At 41.2% G+C, this 22,988-nt stretch overlaps 1 protein-coding gene across 2 annotated transcripts in view; it reads left to right on the forward strand.

Moving 5' to 3' along the window:
* The window catches only part of MICU1 (mitochondrial calcium uptake 1), a 260,294-nt gene that overhangs the window by 181,678 nt on the left and 55,628 nt on the right, over positions 1–22,988 (forward strand). For both annotated transcript variants that reach the window (XM_004049577.4, XM_019034765.2), the window contains one exon: positions 22,356–22,493. In XM_004049577.4, the coding sequence (XP_004049625.1) occupies positions 22,356–22,493 (138 nt within the window). The remainder of the gene's footprint in view (positions 1–22,355; positions 22,494–22,988) is intronic.

Raw genomic sequence — 22,988 nt, forward strand, 5'->3', positions numbered from 1 at the left:
ACCCAAGTCTGCCTAACTGCAAATCTTGTATTTTTGCCACTGTACTAGCTTCATTTATATTCCCCAAATAATGAACAGCCTTGATATGGATGCAAGAAGAATCCCCCAATCTTTCCAGAGAGCCAAAACAGGGAATATGTCGTGCTGCAAAAAGTATTTCCCAGAAGCTACCAAGCTAGAATTTTAGTGAGTGAAGACTAAATGAAAGGATTCCTACAAATATCAGCTGAGTATGGATCCTTCAATTCAGATTTCTAATTTAGATGAGTGGATCCCTCTGTGTTTTGATCAATATTCTCATTTTCATAATGGGCTAAAGTGTGACTATAATGATTTTCAGACATCTACCCTGATTTGAATTTTATGAAAATTGAAGATACAGTAGAGTTTTCTAAAATCAAGTGACAGAAGAAGGGCAACCTTACCGATAAGATTTTTTGGTTTTCACTTGAATAAATAAATGTACCTACCATTTTTACCTAATTTATCCTTCCAGCATAGTTTCAGACCCTGGGTACAAATTGTTTTGACCTACAAAGTCTGACGTTGCCTATCCTGCCTGCATGCTTCCTGAGTTACTTACCTGCTTTTGTTTCTTTCAGTCTTTTAGATATGAGCTGAATATTATTGAGAACTTTATATATAACTGGACTCAGGCAAAGGAGCAAATGGAGCTTTGTAGCAGAGCCCACAGCCTATCATATCCTTGAAAGTTCAGGAGCAGCTTTAGGATTTTCTCCTCTGGGAATAATTACCAATTCTAATGAAGTATCACAGTCTCTCCGTAGGTATTTAAGAGTGTAGACCGGAAAGTGTGTCTTGTGCTCCTGTTAGATGATTAATACAGAATGGGTAGGTGACTTTCTAACGAAGCAGAGATTTAACCAGTCAACCACAATTATTTATTGAGCAAACACACTGTACCCCAGCTCTGTGTGCGACACAGGCACAGTAAACAGTGCAAGGCTGCTGGGCATGGTGGCTCACGCCTGTAATCCCAACACTTTGGGAGGCCAAGTTAGGTGGATCACTGAGCACAGGAGTTTAAGACCAGCCTGGCCAAATGGCGAAATCCTGTCTCTACTAAAAATACAAAAATTAGCCAGGCGTGGTGGTGCATGCCTGTAATCCCAGCTACTGGAGAGGCTGAGACAGGAGAATCTCTTGAACCTGGGAGGTGGAGGTTGCAGTGAGCCAAGATTGCACCACTGCACTCCAGCCTGGGGGACAGAACAACACCCTGTCTCAAAAAAAAAAAAAAAAAAAAGGCAAAGACTCTTACATAGAAGTATATAAGGTAAGAAAGAGAAACCTATTTTCTTTTTTTCTTCTTCTTCTTATTATACTTTAAGTTTTAGGGTACATGTGCACAATGTGCAGGTTAGATATGTATACATGTGACATGCTGGTGCGCTGCACCCACTAACTCGTCATCTAGCATTAGGTATATCTCCCAATGCTATCCCTCCCCCCTTCCCCCACCCCACAACAGTCCCCAGAGTGTGATGTTCCCCTTCCTGTGTCCATGTGTTCTCATTGTTTAGTTCCCACCTATGAGTGAGAATATGCGGTGTTTGGTTTTTTGTTCTTGCGATAGTTTACTGAGAATGATGATTTCCAACTTCATCCATGTCCCTACAAAGGACATGAACTCATCATTTTTATGGCTGCATAGTATTCCATGGTGTATATATGCCACATTTTCTTAATCCAGTCTATCCTTGTTGGACATTTGGGTTGGTTCCAAGTCTTTGCTATTGTGAATAGTGCCGCAATAAACATACGTGTGCATGTGTCTTTATAGCAGCATGATTTATAGTCCTTTGGGTATATACCCAGTAATGGGATGGCTGGGTCAAATGGTATTTCTAGTTCTAGATCCCTGAGGAATCGCCACACTGACTTCCACAATGGTTGAACTAGTTTACAGTCCCACCAACAGTGTAAAAGTGTTCCTATTTCTCCACATCCTCTCCAGCACCTGTTGTTTCCTGACTTTTTAATGATTGCCATTCTAACTGGTGTGAGATGATATCTCATTGTGGTTTTGATTTGCAATCAAAGCAATGGGGAAAGGATTCCCTGTTTAATAAATGGTGCTGGGAAAACTGGCTAGCCATATGTAGAAGGCTGAAACTGGATCCCTTCCTTACACCTTATACAAAAATCAATTCAAGATGGATTAAAGACTTAAACGTTAGACCTAAAACCGTAAAAACCCTAGAAGAAAACCTAGGCATTACCATTCAGGACATAGGCACGGGCAAGGACTTCATGTCTAAAACACCAAAAGCAATGGCAACAAAAGCCAAAATTGACAAATGGGATCTAATTAAACTCAAGAGCTTCTGCACAGCAAAAGAAACTACCATCAGAGTGAACAGGCAACCCACAAAATGGGAGAAAATTTTCACAACCTACTCATCTGACAAAGGGCTAATATCCAGAATCTACAATGAACTCAAACAAATTTACAAGGAAAAAACAAACAACCCCATCAAAAAGTGGGGGAAGGACATGAACAGACACTTCTCAAAAGAAGACATTTATGCAGCCAAAAAACACATGAAAAAATGCTCATCATCACTGGCCATCAGAGAAATGCAAATCGAAACCACAATGAGAAAACTATTTTCAAAAAATAAAGGACAGACCAGGCACTGTGGCTGATGCCTGTAATCCCAGCACTTTGGGAGGCTGAGGCAGGCAGATCACCTGAGGTCAGTAGTTCGAGACCAGCCTGGCCAACATGACGAAACACCGTCTCTACCAAAAATACAAAAATTAAACGGGTATGATAGCCCGTGCCTGTAGTCCCAGCTACTCAGGAGGCTGAGACAGGAGAATTACTTGAACCCAGGAGGCAGAGTCTACAGTGAGCCGAGATCACACCACTGCACTCTAGCCTGGGTGACAGAGCAAAACTCCGTCTCAAAAAAATAAAGGACAATATAATGCAAAGCATACTCTTCTGTTAGGTCTAGACCTTACCTACTGTAATAGCACTGAAGACTAAGAAAAGTTTAATATGTTTTGGAAAAATCAGTAAGTAGGGCATTTGTACAAATAGATGAAGGAGAACAACATGCCAGGCAAGGAAAATGGCATAAAGAAAAGCACAAATGCTTAGCATAAAACAAGTCGTCTTTTAGAGCCAAGTCTTGTCCAAACTGATGAAACTTTCCTTTGGAATACATGTATAAAATAGATTGGATTCTCCTTACTGTAGAAGGTCTTATGTTTATATTTTATCGCTATGAAAATTGGCCAGGCGTGGTGGCTCACACATGTAATCCTAGCACTTTGGGAGGCTGAGGCAGGTGGGTCATCTGAGGTCAGGAGTTCAAGACCAGCCTGTCCAACATGGTGAAACCCTATCTCTACTAAAAAATACAAAAATTAGCCAGGCGTGGTGGTGTGCACCTGCAGTCCCAGCTACTCGGGAGGCTGAGGCACAAGAATTGCTTGAACCTGGGAGGAGGAGGCTGCAGTGAGCCAAGATTGCACCTGGGTGACAGAGTGAGACTCCGTCTCAAAAAAAGAAAAAGAAAAAGCATTAGGCACATGATTACAGTTTATATTGCATATTTTAGTGAGCTGATGACTAATTTGCTTCATGCTGGAGCCCACTGAAAATGGATACCCTCTTTGCCTCTATTAGACAGGTTTCGATATTCTAATCATTAGATTGTAGTCTACTGACTTAGAGAGTTTTCTGCTTTTACAAATAAAGGTGACAGATGAAGAAATATTTGCCTCTCTCAAGTTGCTTTTTAAAGATATTGACTTGAGACCGGGCATGGTGGCTCACGCCTATAATCCTAGCATTCTGGGAGGCCAGGGTGGGCAGATCACTTGAGTACAGGAGTTCAAGTCCAGCCTGGCCAACATGGTGAAACCGCATCTCTACTAAAAATACAAAAAAATAGCTGGGCATAGTGGTGCATGCCTGTAGTCCCAGCTACTTGGGAGGCTGAGGCACAAGAATCACTTGAACCCAGAAGGCAGAGGTTGCACTGAGCCTAGATCGTACCACTGCACTCCAGCCTGGGCAACAGAGTGAGGTTCTGTCTCAAAAAAAGAAAAAGAAATTAAAAATAAGTGAATAAATATATTGACTTGGTTTTTTATTTCTTTTTTTTTAAATAATTTAAGTTCTAGAGTACATGTGCACAACGTGCAGGTTTGATACACAGGTATACATGTGCCATGTTGGTTTGCTGCACCCATCAACTCATCATTTACATTAGGTATTTCTCCTAATGCTAACCCTCCCCCAGCCCCCCACCCCCCAACAGGCCCTGGTGTGTGATGTTCCCTGCCCTGTTCAAGTGACCTCATTGTTCAGTTCCTACCTATGAGTGACAAAAACCAAACATGTGGTGTTTGGTTTTCTGTCCCTGTGATAGTTTGCTGAGAATGATGGTTTCCAACTTCATCCATGTCCCTGCAAAGGACATTAACTCATCCTTTTTTGTGGCTGCATAGTATTCCATGGTGTATATGTGCCACATTTTCTTAATCCAGTCTATCATTGATGGACATTTGGGTTGGTTCCAAGTCTTTGCTATTGTGAGTAGTGCCGCGATAAACATACATGTGCATGTGTCTTTATAGTAGCATGATTTATAATCCTTTGGGTATATACCCAGTAATGGGATTGCTGGGTCAAATGGTAATTCTGGTTCTAGATCCTTGAGGAATCACCACACTGTCTTCCACAATGGTTGAACTAATTTACACTCCCACCAACAGTGTAAAAGTGTTCCTATTTCTCCACATCCTCTCCAGAATCTTTTGTTTCCTGACTTTTTAATGATCGCTATTCTAACTGGCATGAGATGGTATCTCATTGTGGTTTTGATTTGCATTTCTCTGATGACCAGTAATGATGAGCATTTTTTCATGTGTCTGTTGGCTGTATAGATGTCTTCTTTTGAGAAGTGTCTGTTCATATCCTTTGCCCACTTTTTGATGGGATTGTTTGTTTTCTTCTTGTAAATTTTTTTAAGTTCTTTGTAGATTCTGGATATTAGCCCTTTGTCAGATGAGTAGATTGCAAAAATTTTCTCCCATTCTGTAGGTTGCCTGTTCACTCTGATGGTAGTTTCTTTTGCCATGCAGAAGCTCTTTAGTTTAATTAGATCCCATTTGTGTATTTTGGCTTTTGTTGCCATTGCTTTTGGTGTTTTAGTCATGAAGTCCTTGCCCATGCCTATGTCCTGAATGGTATTGCCTAGGTTTTCTTTAGAGTTTTTGTGATTTTAGGTCTAACATTTAAGTCTTTAATCCATCTTGAATTAATTTTTGTATAAGGTATAAGGAAGGGATCCAGTTTCAGCCTTCTACATATGGCTAGCCAGTTTTCCCAGCACCATTTATTAAATAGGGGATCCTTTCCCATTTCTTGTTTTTGTCAGGTTTGTCAAAGATTAGATGGTTGTAGATGTATGGTGTTATTTCTGAGGCCTCTATTCTGTTCCATTAGTCTACATATCTGTTTTGGTACCAGTACCATGCTGCTTTGGTTACTGTAGCCTTGTAGTGTAGTTTGAAGTCAGGTAGCATGATGCCTCCAGCTTTGTTCTTTTGGCTTAGGATTGTCTCGGCTATGCAGGCTCTTTTTTTTGTTTCATGTGAACTTTAAAGTAGTTTTTTCCAGTTCTGTGAAGAAAGTCATTGGTAGCTTGATGGGGATGGCATTGAATCTATAAATTACCTTGGGCAGTATGGCCACTTTCAGGATATTGATTCTTCCTATCCATGAGCATGGAATGTTCTTCCATTTGTTTGTGTCCTCCTTTATTTCTTTGAGCAGTGGTTTGTAGTTCTCTTTTAAGAGGTCCTTCACAATCCCTTGTAAGTTAGATTCCTAGGTATTTTATTCTCTTTGTAGCAATTGTGAATGGGAGTTCACTCATGATTTGGCTCTCTGTCTGTTATTGGTGGATAGGAATGCTTGTGATTTTTGCACATTTATTTTGTATCCTAAGACTTTGCTGAAGTTGCTTGTCAGCTTAAGGAGATTTTGGGGTGAGACAGTGGTGTTTTCTAAATATACAATTATGTCATCTGCAAACAGAGACAATTTGACCTCCTCATTTCCTAATTGAATACCCTTTATTTCTTTCTCTTGCTTGATTGCCCTGGCCAGAACTTCCAACACTGTGTTGAATAGGAGTGGTGAGAGAGGGCATCCTTGTCTTGTGCCAGTTTTCAAAGGGAATGCTTCCAGTCTTTGCCCGTTCAGTATGATATTGGCTGTGGATTTGTCATAAATAGCTCTTATTATTTTGAGATACGGTCCATCAGTACCTAGTTTATTGAGGGTTTTTAGCCTGAAGGGCTGTTGAATTTTGTCAAAGGCCTTTTCTGCATCTATTGAGATAATCATGTGGTTTTTGTCATTGGTTCTGTTTATGTGATGGATTATGTTTATTGATTTGTGTATGTTGAACCAGCCTTGCATCCCAGGGATGAAGCCAACTTGATCGTGGTGGATAAGCTTTTTGATGTGCTGCTGGATTTGGTTTGCCAGTATTTTATTGAGGATTTTTGCATTGATGTTCATCAGCGATATTGGTCTAAAATTCTCTTTTTTTGTTGTGTCTCTGCCAGGCTTTCATGTCAGGTTGATGTTGGCCTTATAAAATGAGTTAGGGAGGATTCCCTCTTTTTCTATTGATTGGAATAGTTTCAGAAGGAATGGTACCAACTCCTTTTTGTACCTCTGGTAGAATTCACCTGTGAATCCATCTGGTCCTGGACTTTTTTTGGTTGGTAGGCTATTAATTATCGCCTCAATTTCAGAGCCTGTTATTGGTCTATTCAGAGATTCAACTTCTTCCTTGTTTAGTCTTAGGAGGGTGTATGTGTCAAGGAATTTATCCATTTCTTCTAGATTTTCTAGTTTATTTGTGTAGAGGTGTTTATAGTATTCTCTGATGGTAGTTTGTATTTCTGTGGGATTGGTGGTGATCTCCCCTTTATCATTTTCTATTGTATCTATTTGATTCTTCTCTCTTTTCTTCTTTATTAGTCTTGCTAGCAGTCTATCAATTTTGTTGATCTTTTCAAAAAAACAGCTCCTGGATTCATTGATTTTTTTGAAGGGTTTTTGTGTCTCTATCTCTTTCAGTTCTGCTCTGATCTTAGTTATTTTTTGCCTTCTGCTAGCTTTTGAATTTGTTTGCTCTTGCTTCTCTAGTTCTTTTAATTGTGATGTTAGGGTGTTGATTTTAGATCTTTCCTGCTTTCTCTTGTGGGCATTTAGTGCTATAAATTTCCCACTACATACTGCTTTAAATGTGTCCCAGAGATTCTGGTATGCTGTGTCTTTGTTCTCATTGGTTTCAAAGAACATCTTTATTTCTGCCTTCATTTCGTTATTTACCCAGTAGTCATTCAGGAGCAAGTTGTTCAGTTTCCATGTAGTTGTGCGGTTTTGAGTGAGTTTCTTAATCCTGAGTTCTAATTTGATTGCACTGTGGTCTGAGAGACAGTTTGTTGTGATTTCTGTTCTTTTACATTTGCTGAGGAGTACTTTACTTCCAATTATGTGGTCAGTTTTAGAATAAGTGTGATGTGGTGCTGAGAAGAATGTATATTTTGTTGATTTGGGGTGGAGAGTTCTGTAGATGTCTGTTAGGTCCGCTTGTTGCAGAGCTGAGTTCAAATCCTGGATATCCTTCTTAACCTTCTGTCTCGTTGATCTGTCTAATATTGACAACGGGGTGTTAAAGTCTCCCATTATTATTGTGTGGGAGTCCAGGTCTCTTTGTAGGTCTCTAAGGACTTGCTTTATGAATCTGGGTGCTCCTGTATTGGGTGCTCTTGTATTGGGTGCATATATATTTAGGATAGTTAGCTCTTCTTGTTGAATTGATCCCTTTACCATTATGTAATGGCCTTATTTGTCTCTTTTGATCTTTGTTGGTGTAAAGTCTGTTTTATCAGAGACTAGGGTTGCAACCACTGGTTTTTTTTGTTTTCCATTTCCTTGGTAGATCTTCCTCCATCCCTTTATTTTGAGCCCATGTGTGTCTTTGCCCATGAGATGGGTCTCCTGAATACAGCACACTGATGCGTCTTGACTCTTTATCCAATTTGCCAGTCTGTGTCTTTTAATTGGGACATTTAGCCCATTTACATTTAAGGTTAATATTGTTATGTGTGAATTTGATTCTGTCATTATGATGTTCACTGGTTATTTTGCCCATTAAATTATGCAGTTTCTTCATGGTAATCAATGGTCTTTACAATTTGGCAAGTTTTTGCAGTGGCTGGTACCGGTTGTTCCTTTCTATGTTGAGTGCTTCCTTCAGGAGCTCCTGTAAGTCAGGCCTGGTGGTGACAAAATCTCTTGGCATTTGCTTGTCTGTAAAGGATTTTATTTCTCCTTCACTTATGAAGCTTAGTTTGGCTGGATATGAAATTCTGGGTTAAATTATTTTCTTTAAGAATGTTGAATATTGGCCCCCACTCTCTTCTGGCTTGTAGGGTTTCTGCCGAGAGATCTGCTGTTAGTCTGATGGGTCTCCCTTTGTGGGTAACTCAACCTTTCTCTCTGGCTGCCCTTAACGCTTTTTCCTTCATTTCAACCTTGGTGAATCTGACAATTACGAGTCTTGGGGTTGCTCTTCTCAAGGAGTATCTTTGTGGCATTCTCTGTATTTCCTGAATTTGAATGTTGGCCTGCCTTGCTAGGTTGGGGAAGTTCTCCTGGATGATATCCTGAAGAGTGTTTTTCAACTTGCTTCCATTCTCCCCATCACTTTTAGGTACACCAGACAAACGTAGATTTGGTCTTTTCACATAGTCCCATATTTCTTGGAGGCTTTGTTCGTTTTTTTACTCTTTTTTCTCTGACCTTATCTTTTCGTTTTATTTCATTAATTTGATCTTCAATCACTGATACCCTTTCTTCCACTTGATCGAATCGGCTGCTGAAGCTTGTGCATGTGTCACGAAGTTCTCATGCCATGATTTTCAGCTCCATCAGTTCATTTAAGGTCTTCTCTGCACTGTTTATTCTAATTAGCTATTCATCTCATCTTTTTTCAAGGTTTTTAGCTTCATTGCGATGGGTTCAAACATCCTCCTTTATCTTGGAGAGGTTTGTTATTACCGACCTTCTGAAGCCTACTTCTGTCAACTCGTCAAAGTCATTCTCTGTCTAGCTTTGTTCTGTTGCTGGCAAGGAGCTGCGATCCTTTGGAGAAGATGCGCTCTGATTTTTAGAATTTTTAGCTTTTCTGCTCTGGTTTCTCCGCATCTTTGTGGTTTTATCTACCTTTGGTCTTTGATGTTGGTGATCTACAGATGGGGTTTTGGTGTGGACGTCCTTTTTGTTGATGTTGATGCTATTCCTTTCTGTTTGTTAGTTTTCCTTCTAACAGTCAGGTCCCTCAGCTGCAGGTCTGTTGGAGTTTGCTGGAGGTCCACTCCAGACCCTGTTTGCCTGGGTATCACCAGTGGAGGCTGCAGAACAGTAAATATTGCAGAACAGCAAATATTGCTGCCTGATCCTTCCTCTGGAAGTGTCGTTCCAGAGGGGCAGCAGCCTATATGAGGTGTCTGTCAGCCCCTACTGGGAGGTGTCTCCCAGTTAGGCTACATGGGGGTCAGGGACCCACTTGAAGAGGCATTCTGTCCATTTTCAGAGCTCAAACGCCATGCTGGGAGAACCACTGCTCTCTTCAGAGCTGTCAGACGGGGACTTTTAAGTCTGAAGAAGTTGTCTGCTGGCTTTTGTTCAGCTATGCCCTGCCCACAGAGGTGGAGTCTAGAGGCAGTAGGCCTTGTTGAGCTGGGGTGGGCTTCGCCCAGTTCAAGCTTCCTGGCCGCTTTGTTTACCTACTCAAGCCTCAGCAATGGTGGACACATCTCCCCCTCTCCAGCTGCAGCCTCGCAGTTCGATCTCAGACTGCTGCGCCAGCAGTGAGCAAGGCTCCGTGGGCGTGGGACGTGCTGAGCCAGGCACCAGAGAGAATCTCCTTGTCTGCCAGTTGCTGACACCTTGGGAAAAGCACAGTATTTGGGCAGGAGTGTCCCATTTTTCCAGGTAGTCTGTCACGGCTTCCCTTGGCTAGGAAAGGGAAATCCCCCAACCCCTTGCGCTTCCCAGGTGAGGTGACACCCCGCCCTGCTTCAGCTCGTCCTCCGTGGGCTGCCCCCACTATCCAACCAGTCCCAATGAGATGAACCAGTTACCTCAATTGGAAATGCAGAAATCACTCATCTTCTGCGTCGATCATGCTGGTAGCTGCAGACCAGAGCTGTTCCTATTCAGCCATCTTGGAATGCCCCCCACTTTTTTTTTTTTTTTTTTTTTTGAGACAGGGTCTCACTCTGGCCCAGGGTGGAGTGCAGTGGCATGATCATAGCTCACCGCAGCCTTGAACTCCTGGACTCAAGTGATCCTCTCACTTCAGCCTCCCAGGTAGCTGGGACTACAGGCACATGGTACCATGCCCAGCTAATTTTTAAATTTTTGTAGAATCAGGTCTCACTGTGCTGCCCAGGCTGCTCTCGAACTCCTGGCCTCAAGCAGTACTCCCACCTTCCCTCCAAAAGTGCTGGGATCACAGGCATGAGCCACCATACCTGGCCTTTATTTCTTCATTTTTATTTTTATTTATTCAGTTACTCACAATGATGAGGAGATAATCAACTATGGATTACTAAGCCCAAAGTAAATCCTATATCTTAATTATTATCATTACTTCCTAACAGCTTTTCACATTTGTTACTGCTTTCCACAGTTTGCCACATCTTTAGGAAAAATCAGCATATCAAGCCTGGTATAGGGGTCTTTAGGTGTTGAGTATATGAACAAGCTAAATTTCCAACTGTCTTATGAATGCTGATAAGCTGTCAGCAATGCTAGGACAAAAGGAGTGTGGGAATGTGTTGTATTAATATTTTCATCTAAGCAATAGATCCCAGAGTGCTCTTTGATGGAGTTAGAGGAAAGCAAACTGGCACTCAGGTGAGAGAAAATAGCAGTTTGCTTTCCTACTACAATTAGTCCTTGGTTCTTAACTCCTAAATTTGGAGCTGTTATATTTTGTTCTAACAGACAGTCTCTCTGTTTCCAAAACTCTTACAATCCCATATGAAAAGAAGAACATCTTTGAACTCTGAATAATGTTGGGCCTCCTAAATCTCAGAGAAGTATGTAACACAAGACTAGGGTTTTTCATGTTATTGAAAGCAGAAATTGGATATAAGATCTTCTGCTTGCTGAAGAGTCATCTAAAAGGAAAAATGGCATGAAATTTTTAGCAATTTCATGTGGAAACATTAACTGCATAGATTGGTTGGAATATTAAATAGCAGTTAATTCTGCCAGAGTTTAAGGCTTATTCATATTGATCAAGGTCTGAAGGAAAGATAACCAACAAGTTTTATGTAATTGAAAATGCTCTGTGAGTTGATGGAAAGCACTTAGTATAGGCTCTGGTACATAATAAGTGCTATGTAAATGTTTGCCGTTATAAATGTTAGAATATGGACTGTTCTTTAACCATCTAGAGAATTTTTCTAAGTAAGGAAGATGGCCCATTTAGGCCTTCTTTGCTTTGGAACTGAATTATTATTTCCCACTTTCTCCATCTCTCCATACCTAATGACATACATTTAAGCTGGTTTAAAAAAAAAAGTTAAGTGAACTGGATTTACTCAAGATTATTCCCTCCACAAGGGGAATGTGATTAAATTAGAGGTAAATGCCCCCATTCTATTCCAAATTCCCAAGCATTCAGAAAAGTTAAAGTCAGTACTGGAGGACTTTTTAAAACAAACTGAGCTGATGATCTGCTGTTTTGTTCTAAGGATTTAATCATCGTCATTGATTGATATTGAGGAATATGTTTTAATATTTTATGTTTCCTTGTTTAAAATAAAGAAACTGTAGGTCAATATTTAATTACTTTCTTATCTAATGAGGAAAGATTCCCTAGAATATAAGCCAATGAAAGAAGTTGTAGGCTGGGCACGGTGCCTCACGCCTGTAATCCCAGCACTTTGGGAGGCTGAAGCGGGTGGATCACCTGATGTCAGGAGTTCGAGACCAGCCTGACCAACACGGTGAAACGCTGTCTTTACTAAAAATACAAAAAAATTAGCCGGGCGTGGTGGCAGGCGCCTGTAGTCCCAGCTACTCGGGAGGCTGAGGCAGGAGAATGGTGTGAACCCAGGAGGCGGAGCTTTCAGTGAACTGAGATTGCACCACTGCACTCCAGCCTGGGCGACAGAGCAAGACTCCATCTCAAAAAAAAAAAATACAAAAATACAAAAATTAGCTGGGCATGGTGGCATGCACCTGTAATCCCAGCTACTCGGGAGACTGAGGCAGGAGAATCACTTGAACCCAGGAGATAGAGGTTGCAGTGATAAGCTGAGATTGTGCCACTGCACTTCAGCCTGGGCAACAGAGCAAGACTCTGTCTCAAAAAAAAAAGTTGCGAAGAAAAAGCCAGGCACCAGTGGCTCACGCCTGTAATCCCAACACATTGGGAAGCCAAGGCAGGAGGATGACCTGAGGTCAGGAGTTCAAGACCAGCCTGGCCAACATGGTGAACCCTCATCTCTACTAAAAAATACAAAACATTAGCTGGGCATGGTGGTGCAGACCTGTAATCCCAGCTACTCGGGAGGCTGAGGCAGGAGAATCACTTGAACCTGGGAGGCAGAGGTTGCAGTGAGCCAAGATCGTGTCACTGCACTCCAGCCCGGGTGAGACTCCGTCTCAAAAAAAACATAAAGGAAGAAGAAGATCCACACATTTGCCTACAGTAAAGATTTTTAATTTCCACACATAAAACAGACCTAAACAAAATTAACAGATGGGCAAACTGAGTGATGTGGTTTGGATATTCGTCCCCTACAAATCTCATGTTGAAATGTGACCCCCGCAGTGTTGGAGGCTGTGCCTAGTGGAGGTGTTTGGGTCGTGGGAGTGGATCCCTCATGAATGGCCTGGTGCCGTCCCCATAGTAATGAAGGAGTTCTTGCTGTCGTTCACATGAGAGCTGGTTTTTTAAAACAGCCTGGAACCTTCTCCCTCTCTTTTCCTCTTTACTCTCGCCATGTAATATGCCTGCTCCCACTTCAACTTCCACCATGTCTGTTAGCTCCCTGAAGCCTTCACCAGAAGCAGAGCCTGGCACCATGCTTCCCCTACAGCCTGCAGAACCAAAATAAACCTCTTTTCTCTATGAATTACCCAGCTTCAGGTATTCCTTTATAGCAACACAAATGGACTAATACACTGGGCAAAAAAATTGGCAGGCAGGGTGGCTCATGCCTGTAATCCCAGCACACTGGAAGGCCAAAGTGGGAGGATCACTTGAGACCAGGAGTTTGAGACCATCCTGGGCAACAGAGGAAAACCCCGTCTCTACAAAAAGAAAATTTGGTTTTTATATTTATTTGTATTAAATTTTTTAGAAACATAGCTGGGCATGGTGGCACACGCCTGTAGTCCTAGCTACTCAGGGGGCTGAGGTGGGAGGATTGCTTGAGCCCAGGAAGTTGAGGCTGCAGTAAGTGTTGATCACACCACTGTGCTGCAGCCTGGGTGACAGAGTGAGACCCTGCCTCAATTAAAAAAAAAAAAAAAAAGGCAATACATTAACAAAAAGCAAATATTTTTAATCTTAAGCTAATGAGACAAGTATCAGCACTGCTATTTTTAAAAATAGACAACATAAAAAATTCACAGAGGAAGAAATATAAATGACCACTACATATGTTAGAAAAATGATCAACCTAGTAATCAAAGAAATACTAATTAAAATGAGTTGTCACTTTTCCTCTAGCAAAGATTTTTTATTATGTTTGATTTTGTTAAGGATACTAAGAAATGCATATTCTCATATATACTAGTGGGATTGCAAATTGATACATTTTTCTGGAAATTAATTTGGCAGACTACATTGGGAGCATTAAATAGTTTATCTCTACCATTTTTAGACCGAAGAGAGTGGCAAAAAATAAAAACTGACAATACCAAGTGCTGGTGATGATGCAAAGCAGTCGGCACTCTTATACATAGCTGATAAAAAGTGTTGGTGTGATTATTTTGCAAAATGATTGGGCATTATCTTGAAAAGCCAGCAGTTCCACTTCCAGATATATACCCTAGTCTCAGAACTCTTGTTTTTCTTTCATCAGCACAGTATCTAAGAATGTTCATAACAGCATTATTCCTAATAGCAAAAAACTGACAATAATTGAGATGTCCATTTAGAGGAAAGCTGATACGTAAATAGTGGTAGAAGCTGGGCACGATGGCTTACACCTGTTATCCCAGCATTTTGTGAGGCCAAGGTGGGAGGATCACTTCAGGCCAGGAGTTCGAGACCAGCCTGGGCAAGATGGCAAAACCCTGTCTCTACCAAAAATGCAAAAATTAGCTGGCGTGGTGGTGCTCGCCTGCAATCCCTGATACTCAGGAGGCTGAGGCATGAGAATCACTTGAACCTGGGAGGCAGAGGTTGCAGCGAGCCAAGATCACACCACTGCACTCCAGCCTGGGTGACAGACCAAGACCTTATCTCAAAAAATAGATAGATAGATAGATAGATAGATAGATAGATAGATAGATAGATAGACAGACAGACAGACAGACAGATAGAGGTATATTCAAAGCAGTAGAAATCTGTAACAGTAAAAATGAAAGAAGCACAGTTAAATGTTGTAACACGTAGGAATCCTTGAAATATAATGTGGATTAAAAAAACAAATTGCAAAAGAATATATCCACTGTGATACCATTTTATAAAGTTAGGAAGCAAGTAAAAGTAAACAATATATTGTTTAGGAATACAAACTTTTGTTTTAAACTATTGAAAATAATAGGCCAGGCGCGGTGGCTCACGCCTGTAATCCCAGCACTTTGGGAGGCTGAGGCTGGCGGATCACCTGAGGTCAGGAGTTCATGACCAGCCTGCCAATGGAGTGAAACCACGTCTCTACTAAAAATACAAAAATTAGCCAGGCGTGGTGGCGCATGCCTGTAGTCCCAGCTACTCAGGAGGCTGAGGCAGGAGAATTGCTTGAACCTGGAAGGTGGAGGTTGCAGTGAGCCAAGATCACGCCATTGCACTCCAGCCTGGGCAACAGAGCAAGACCCTATTTAAAAAATGATAATAATATTAATAATGTACTAGAAAAGGGAGGCAGGGCATGGGCTTCAAATGGAGTGCTGATGCTTCCTTTCTCAGGGTAAGTGGGAGGCTCGTGGTGTTTGTTTTATTATGCTTCATAACTTGTCTGTTATATGTATTATTATGTATATGTCAAATATTTCACAATAAAATTTTAAAGATCCCATAATTTATATTTCAGAATTTTGTTTCTAGGGATCAATACCTAAAATAATGATGAAAAATTAAGTTCAGCAAAAGTTTATCAGAGTGGTACTTATCATAGACAAAAAATGAAACAGCCTAGATGTCCAATACCATTTTTTTAAATCTTGCCTTTTTCAAGAAGGGATTTCAGAAAGTCATAAAAAGTACAGGCAGTGAGATAAAAGTAAAAACTTGCTGAAAAATTAAAGTTAAAAGAAAGAAGAAAGTAAAAGAAAGCCTAACTTTCTTTTAAGAAAAGTTAAGTAAGGTTAGTATGAAAAGTGTAAGTCATAATGTCTCCTATTCTAGAAGAGGCCCACAAACTTGACTATAAGCTTTCCAGTAACCAGGATAAAAAGGCAAACATGATTCACGTTGACTTTAAAATAAGAACATATCAACTGTTCTGATACTGAGACCAAAGAGAAATTTCTCTGCACATTAACTGTGTGGGCAAGTTATTTCACTTTTCTCTGTTTATGAAATAGAATAATACTATTACCTATTATATAGCATTGCGAGAATTAACAAAGGTTAGTTCCTAGGATGGCACCTGGCAAGTATAAGCACTCAGATATGTTACTGATTAGCCAAAATGAATGGCATTCTCAAGACTATCCTTATAGAAATCAGTATCATGGAGGTAGATATTAAGAGATAAACGTAGAGATATTCCTTGTCTTAGATAGGAAACCCTCCCAACAATAGGACAGAAGTGTTGTGAATTTTCTGGTGTTTTGTCTGTGTTCATTCAATACATATTTATTGAGCTCTTTCTTTATGCCAGGTTTTCTGTTTTATAATTATGGCCAGGGTACAGGTTATTAAATTGGTGTTCTGCTTCAAGCAACTCTAAGTAGTTTAATCTTGAAGTCATTCTAATGTGTTGAATAATAAATAAAATTAATTGCTACATTTATTGAATTTCTTTTCTTTTTTTTTTTTTTTTTTGAGGAAGGATCTCGCTCTGTCACCCAGGCTGGAGTGCAGCGGCACGATTTTGGCTCACTGCAACCTCCACCTCCCAGGTTCAACTGATTCCCTTGCCTCAGCCTCCCAAGTAGCTGGGATTACAGGTGCACACCACCAGACCCGGCTAATTTTTATATTTTCAGTAGAGACAGGGTTTTACCATGTTGGCCAGGCTGGTCTCAAACTCCTGACCTCAAGTGATCCTCCCACCTCGGCCTCCCAAAATGCTGGGATTACAGGTGTGAGCCACCATACCCAGCCCATTTATTGAATGTTAACTGGGCCTCAAACTCTGTACTAATTTCTTTACATATATTATCCCATTTAATCCTTACAACAACACTTTGAGGTCACGAATGTTTTCTCTATTTTTTGGTAAGAAGATCTGAACCCTCAGAATGGGTAAGCCACTTCCTTGAAGTCACAGCCAGCAAGTATGGGTTCAGGCCAGAATTTGGATCCAGGCCTTCCTGATTGTAAAGTCCATATTCTTAGTCACTTCAGTATATTACCTTCTGTGGAATGAAACCAAAACATATCAAACCTTGAAACCTTTTGTTCCAAATCTAAAATATTTTTCCCCGACACCCTCAGTCAAATATTTCCTGATTGTTATTATCTTGTAATAAATTCATGCATTAATCTTATTATCTTCGTGGTTTTGGCTATCAGGCTGGAGGGTTAACCTTTCCCTGGTCTGACTGTTCTGATTGGTACTCATCATTTAGTCAGTTGTTTTGATCACCAACCTGAAATTTTTTCTTAAAAACCATTTTTAAATGGAAGGAGGCCAGGTACAGTGGCTCACGCCTGTAATCCCAGCACTTGAGGCCAAGGCGGGTGGATCACCTCATGTCAGGAGTTCGAGACCAGCCTGGCCAACTTGGTGAAACCCCATCTCTACCAAAAATACAAAAAATTAACCAGGCATGGTGGTGAGCGCCTGTAATCCCAGCCCACTCGGGAGGCTTAGGCAGGAGAATTGCTTGAACCTGGGAGGCAGAGGTTGCAGTGGAGATCACGCCATTGCACTCCATCCTGGGCAACAAGAGCAAAACTCCATCTCAAAAATAAAATAAAATAGAAGGAATGTTTGGATTGGAAGTAGAAAGCTCTAGCAGTTGAGTTTGGTAATCTATAATCTTATGGACCAAGACTCTAATGACTTGTTCTGGCCCCTGCTGAAGGCACTAAACTGTGTTGCCTCTGTTCCAGATTGTGAACCTTCTTCCTCAGTTTGCCAGCTAGTCAAAAGACAACCTTGTTAGTGTTTGCAATAAAGCTGCCTCTTTAAAGATCAAGAAAATTCAGACTCCTGGCAGTCTGACCTGGGCTCTTGAGTGTCCCTTGTCAATTGCAGTAACATAGATTTCAATTCAAACTATGAAATGTGTATGTCATGCTCACCGGGTAGGTTTACAGTCAAGAACTTTGCTTGTAATCATTTTCCTTTAGATGGGCATAACACAGTTATTCTGAGACTCCTGATAGCGGCAGTGGCATGGTTAGGACCTCAAAAGCCACATACTATCAGATTCAAAAACACAGATGTGTTCAGCTCAGTGGCTTGAGATCACTATGCAGTCTTGCATTGCACAGTTCAGAAGCCTATCAAGAAATTTATCATTCATATATATATATATATATATATATTAGAGATGGGGTATATGATGCTGAAGCTGGTCTTGAACTCCTGGGCTCAAGCGATCCACCCATGTCAGCCTCCCAAAGTGCTGGGATTACAGGCATGAGCCACTACACCTGGTCCCCAAAATTTATCATTCTGAAAACTTGTATGAGGAGAGGATTTACTCTGGGGGATGGACAGAGTCTCTTGAAAGATAACTGTATGAAAGAGAAGGCTGAAGTTTACATTTGTTGGATACATTTACCTCAAAAGTCTTCAATAAATGAAGACCCACTTGCAGATACTGATTTCTTTTTCCTTTTACTGTGCTTCTATTCTTACTTTTGGCCTTTGTTCATAATATATGTTTTCTTCCTTTCCTAGCTTCCCATTCTTAAGTCATTTCATCTAGATACGTGTAGACCATCTGTCCTTCCAAAACGACAAGGGACAGGGGTGGGAACAAGAGGCGCAGTGTGAACAGAAAGCCAGGAAAAACCTTGCAGTTTTTTGGCTCCTCTTTGCCTACCCTGCAGCCCCCTGGGGAACAACAGGGAAACAACAGCTTGTATCCATTTGAGAAAGTGGCAATGGCTGCAGAAGGGGAAATGTGAGGCTGTTAAGCTCTCTTCCTAGACACGGAAAAATGATGCAGATGGTGGGTGGCATGCTGGAATACACACATGCTGTGCCTCAGAATCAAACACAATGGAGGCTTTTAATTTTCATTGAAGTAGAACATCAGAGGTTCCAACATTAGTGGAAAATAGCTTGGGTGAAGTAAAATATAAGCCTGTAATTTGAATTGCTTCCAAATATGCAATTAGAACTTTTCTAAATTATGATAATTTTGTAATAACCTGTGTCTTTCCTCAAAAGATCCTCCCACAACCTTGGGGATTGATTACATGTATATGGCACTCCAGGAGTGCACCCACAGGATTGTCCCAGCTTAAGATAGCGGTTGAGTATCCCTTATCCAAAATGCTTGGGACCAGCAGTGTTTCAGATTTTGGAACGTTTGTGTTACACTTACTGGTTGAGCATCACTAATCCAAAATTCAGGCCGGGTGCTGTGGCTAACGCCTGTAATCCCAGCACTTTGGGAGGCCTGAGGTGGGCAGATAGCTTGAGCTCAAGGGTTTGAGAACAGCCCAGGCAACATAGGGTACCCCCATCTCTACAAAAATGCAAAAATTAGCCAGGCGTGGTGGTGCACGCCTATAGTCCCAGCTACTCAGAAGGCTAAGATGGGAAGATCACTTGAGCCCAGGAGGTCGTGGCTGCAGTGAGCCATGATTGTGCCACTGCACTCCAGCCTGGGGTGACAGTGCAAGACCCTGTCTGAAAAAAAAAAAAAAAAAATCCAGAATGCTCCAATAAGCATTTCCTTTTTGCATGATCTTTGAGCAATGTGTTGGTGCTCAAGAAATTTTGGATTTTGGGCCAGGTGCAGTGGCTCACGCCTGTAATCTCAGCACTTTGGGAGGCCAAGGCAGGTGGATCACCTGAGGTCAGGAGTTTGAGACCAGCCTGGCCAACATATAGTGAAACCTTGTCTCTACTAAAACTACAAAAATTATCTGGGCATGGTGGCACATGCCTGTAGTCCCAGCTACTTGGGAAGCTGAGGCAGGAGAATCACTTGAACCCAGAAGGCGGAAGTTGTAGGGAGCCAAGATCATGCCACTGTACTCCAGCCTGGACAACAATAACAAAAAAAGTCGCTCAACAACAACAAAAAAAGTTTTGGATTTTGATGCATTTCAGATTTGGGGTTTTTGGATTAGCAATGCTTAACCCTGCATACACTTGACCACTGCAGCCACATGATGTCTAGCTATTGCCCTTGAAAATTTAACCCTAATGAAGGTCCTTGAGATACTACCTTCAAAGTTCCCTAGCCTTAGCATAGTGATCTTCAGTTAATAAATTTTGAACAAATAGGGCATTAGTTCAAGTCTGTTTCCATTAGCAGTTTTGCGTGTAAAGAAAAACAGCTCTCCATGGCTCCCTCCAGCCATGTTTAAGACCTCAGAAATAAGGGGGGTCCTGCCTCAGAAGAGCCTAAAAACCTAAAAGGAGAGGTGCTGCCCAAAATCAAATTATAGAACTGAAGTAGTAAGCGTCGAAGTGGCCATACGACTTGGACAAGCAGGAGTTGATTGTTTTTAAGCCCTTTCAGATTCCAGTCACTTAAAAATAATCATAATAGAGCCCATCACCAAAGACAAGTCTGAGTTTTCAAAGAACATTAGTAAAAATGCTAATCTTGGAATTGCTGCTTGGGCATCTGCACTGGAAATTGACCTTACTGTCTGAAACAAAACAGAGGCGAGGCCTTGTGCCCCTATGAAGAACAGAGAATAGAGGCCTTTTGTAAGCCTTGAGCAAGCTGCAGCTGCTGCCAGTGTTACAAACAAGAAACTTTTCAACCATGAATCTATCTGGTGAGATAAAGCTGAAAATTCATCTAGTTCCAACATATGGGATTGCCCCACAGCTGTGAAACCTCCCAGATAAGGGTAGAATGAACACTCTAAATCATTAAAGTCGGCCCTGGAGAGCAGGGAGCACAGCCTTGTTTCACATGCCTTGAAGAAGCCCATAGGTGAACTTTTACCCAGGTTTCAGATTTCACTGAAAATCTGATTTAAACATTGCAAAAAGTATGCCCATTTAGAAAATTTTGTCAGTCCTCCACTTTGTTTCAGGATAGTAAATTGAGTCATAAATCACACTTAAATTGAATCCTGAAAACTTTTGGTATTGTCAAAAATTTATCAGCTCTATAGAATGATGGTGTGACAAACATCAAAAATTGAGTGGCAGTGTTGAAAAAGAGGCTTTCACCTAATATTGATGATGTTGATTTCTTTGGACATAGTTTTGTGTCTCATTTAAATGTGACTAAGCCCCATGGCTGTATAAGTTTATCCAAAACAACACAGTGCTATTCTACAGGAAGCGAATGTACCACTGCTCAGAAGTAGGAAATGGTGTGGTGTTGAGAGATAGTCTTTGGACCCAAATAAGGCTGAGTTCAAATCCCAGCTCCATCACATGTAGCTGCATGTTACTTCAGTTTTCTCATCTGCAGAGTGGAGCTAATAGTAGCTGCTCCGTAGGCTGTTATAGTGACTATATGAGGCCAGGCACAGTGACTCACACCTGTAATCCCAGCACTTTAGGAGGCCAAGGCAGGCAGATTGCTTGATCCCAGAAGTTCAAGACCAGCCTGGCAACATAGCAAGACCCCCATCTCCATTTACAAAAAAAAAAAAGTAATTAAAAAAAAGAACATATTGGTGAAGTACCTGGCCCATAGTACATACTCAGTAAATGGTCACTGTTAGGCCAGGCATGGTGGTTCATGTCTATAATCCCAGCACTTTGGGAGGCCGAGGCCAGTGGATCACCTGAGGTCAGGAGTTCAAGACCAGCCTGGTCAACATGGTGAAACCCTATCTCTCCTAAAAATACAAAAATTAGCCAGGCGTGGTGGTGTGCACCTGTTATCCCATTTACTCGGGAGGCTAAGACAGGAGAATCGCTTGAACCTGGGAGGTAGAGGTTGCAGTGAACCAAGATTGCACCATTGCACTCCAGCCTGGATGATGAGTGAAACAACGTCTTAAAAAAAAAAGGGGGTGGGGAAATGGTCACTGTTATAGGTTGATACAAAAGTAATTGTATTAAAATACAGTTCTATGTTTTGCTCATTGACACAGTCCCGCTACTAAGGAAACAAATTTAGGTCTCTGTCAACTTACTGAGCTAGCTGAAGAAATGAGAGCTGAAAGAGAAATTCACTCTTAACTTTCTTATTTCGTGTCTCATATGTAAGTCCTATCTCTATCAATGTCCTAACATTTTATTGCTATTTTGGGGAAACTTGAAAATATATTACTCTTCTTTAAAATCATGCTCTCAGACCTTTATGAATTTTTTAGAAGAGTAATCAATATTATTATCTTTAAAGCAAAATTAGGAACGCTTCCATTCATAAGATATCAGGATATCGGGACATTGCTGAGTCTGGGTCTGATCAGTAAACGTTATTAATCTGTTCCGTTAACCATAAACATCTAGAGGCTAGGAATACCTAACTTCCTGGGAATGCAGCCCAGCAAGTCCCAGTCTCATCTTTCCTAGACCTTACTCAAGATGCTGTTGCTCTGGCTTGACTGTCTCTGACGATAGTAAGTGGCAGATCTGGGATAAGAACCTATATCTTCTGTTTCTTAGTTTTTGCAGATCTTACTGAGAATTGTACCTCAAAAATATAGTCCCAGTCATCAGCTATTTTCTGCCATCAAACACAGCTGATCATTCCGCGTTCCATGTCAAAATACTTTCCATTGACCCTAGGAACATTCTTTCTGTTTCCCTCCCAGTTTGAACGCCATGACCCTGTGGATGGGAGAATTACTGAGAGGCAGTTTGGTGGCATGCTACTTGCCTACAGTGGGGTGCAGTCCAAGAAGCTGACCGCCATGCAGAGGCAGCTCAAGAAGCACTTCAAAGAAGGAAAGGTAGGTAGCTTTGGTTGGAGGAAGAAGAGAAACCGTGGTAATGTATGGTTATTATTTAATATGAAGGTATTAACATAATGATGAGAGTATTTCATGAACCAATGATTACACCTAATTCATTTCTGGTACCTGAGGTCCATAGGGAGAAAAGAAATAAGCAATGGGTGAGGAAGAGGAGAGCGTCCAGAATCATCCCAGGTTTCTTGTTCAGGAAAGGGTGGCACCAACTGAAATTGAGAATTTTAAAGGAGAGACTGGTTTAGATGGGAAAATAAAGAATTCAGTCATGGGCATCTTAAATTTAAGATGCCTGTGGACTATCCAAGTAGAGATGGTCAACAAGCAGCTGCATATTCACATTACCTTAGAGGTCTGAGATAGATTTGGGAATCATCAACACACGTTAGAATTACAACCATAAGAACAGATGAGATTACCCAAGGAGGGTATTTTACAGAAAACAACTATGGGCCAAGGACAGAATCCAATGGGACA

This window comes from Gorilla gorilla, chromosome 8 (genome assembly GCF_029281585.2).
Source record: "Gorilla gorilla gorilla isolate KB3781 chromosome 8, NHGRI_mGorGor1-v2.1_pri, whole genome shotgun sequence".
Classification (NCBI taxonomy): domain Eukaryota; kingdom Metazoa; phylum Chordata; class Mammalia; order Primates; family Hominidae; genus Gorilla; species Gorilla gorilla.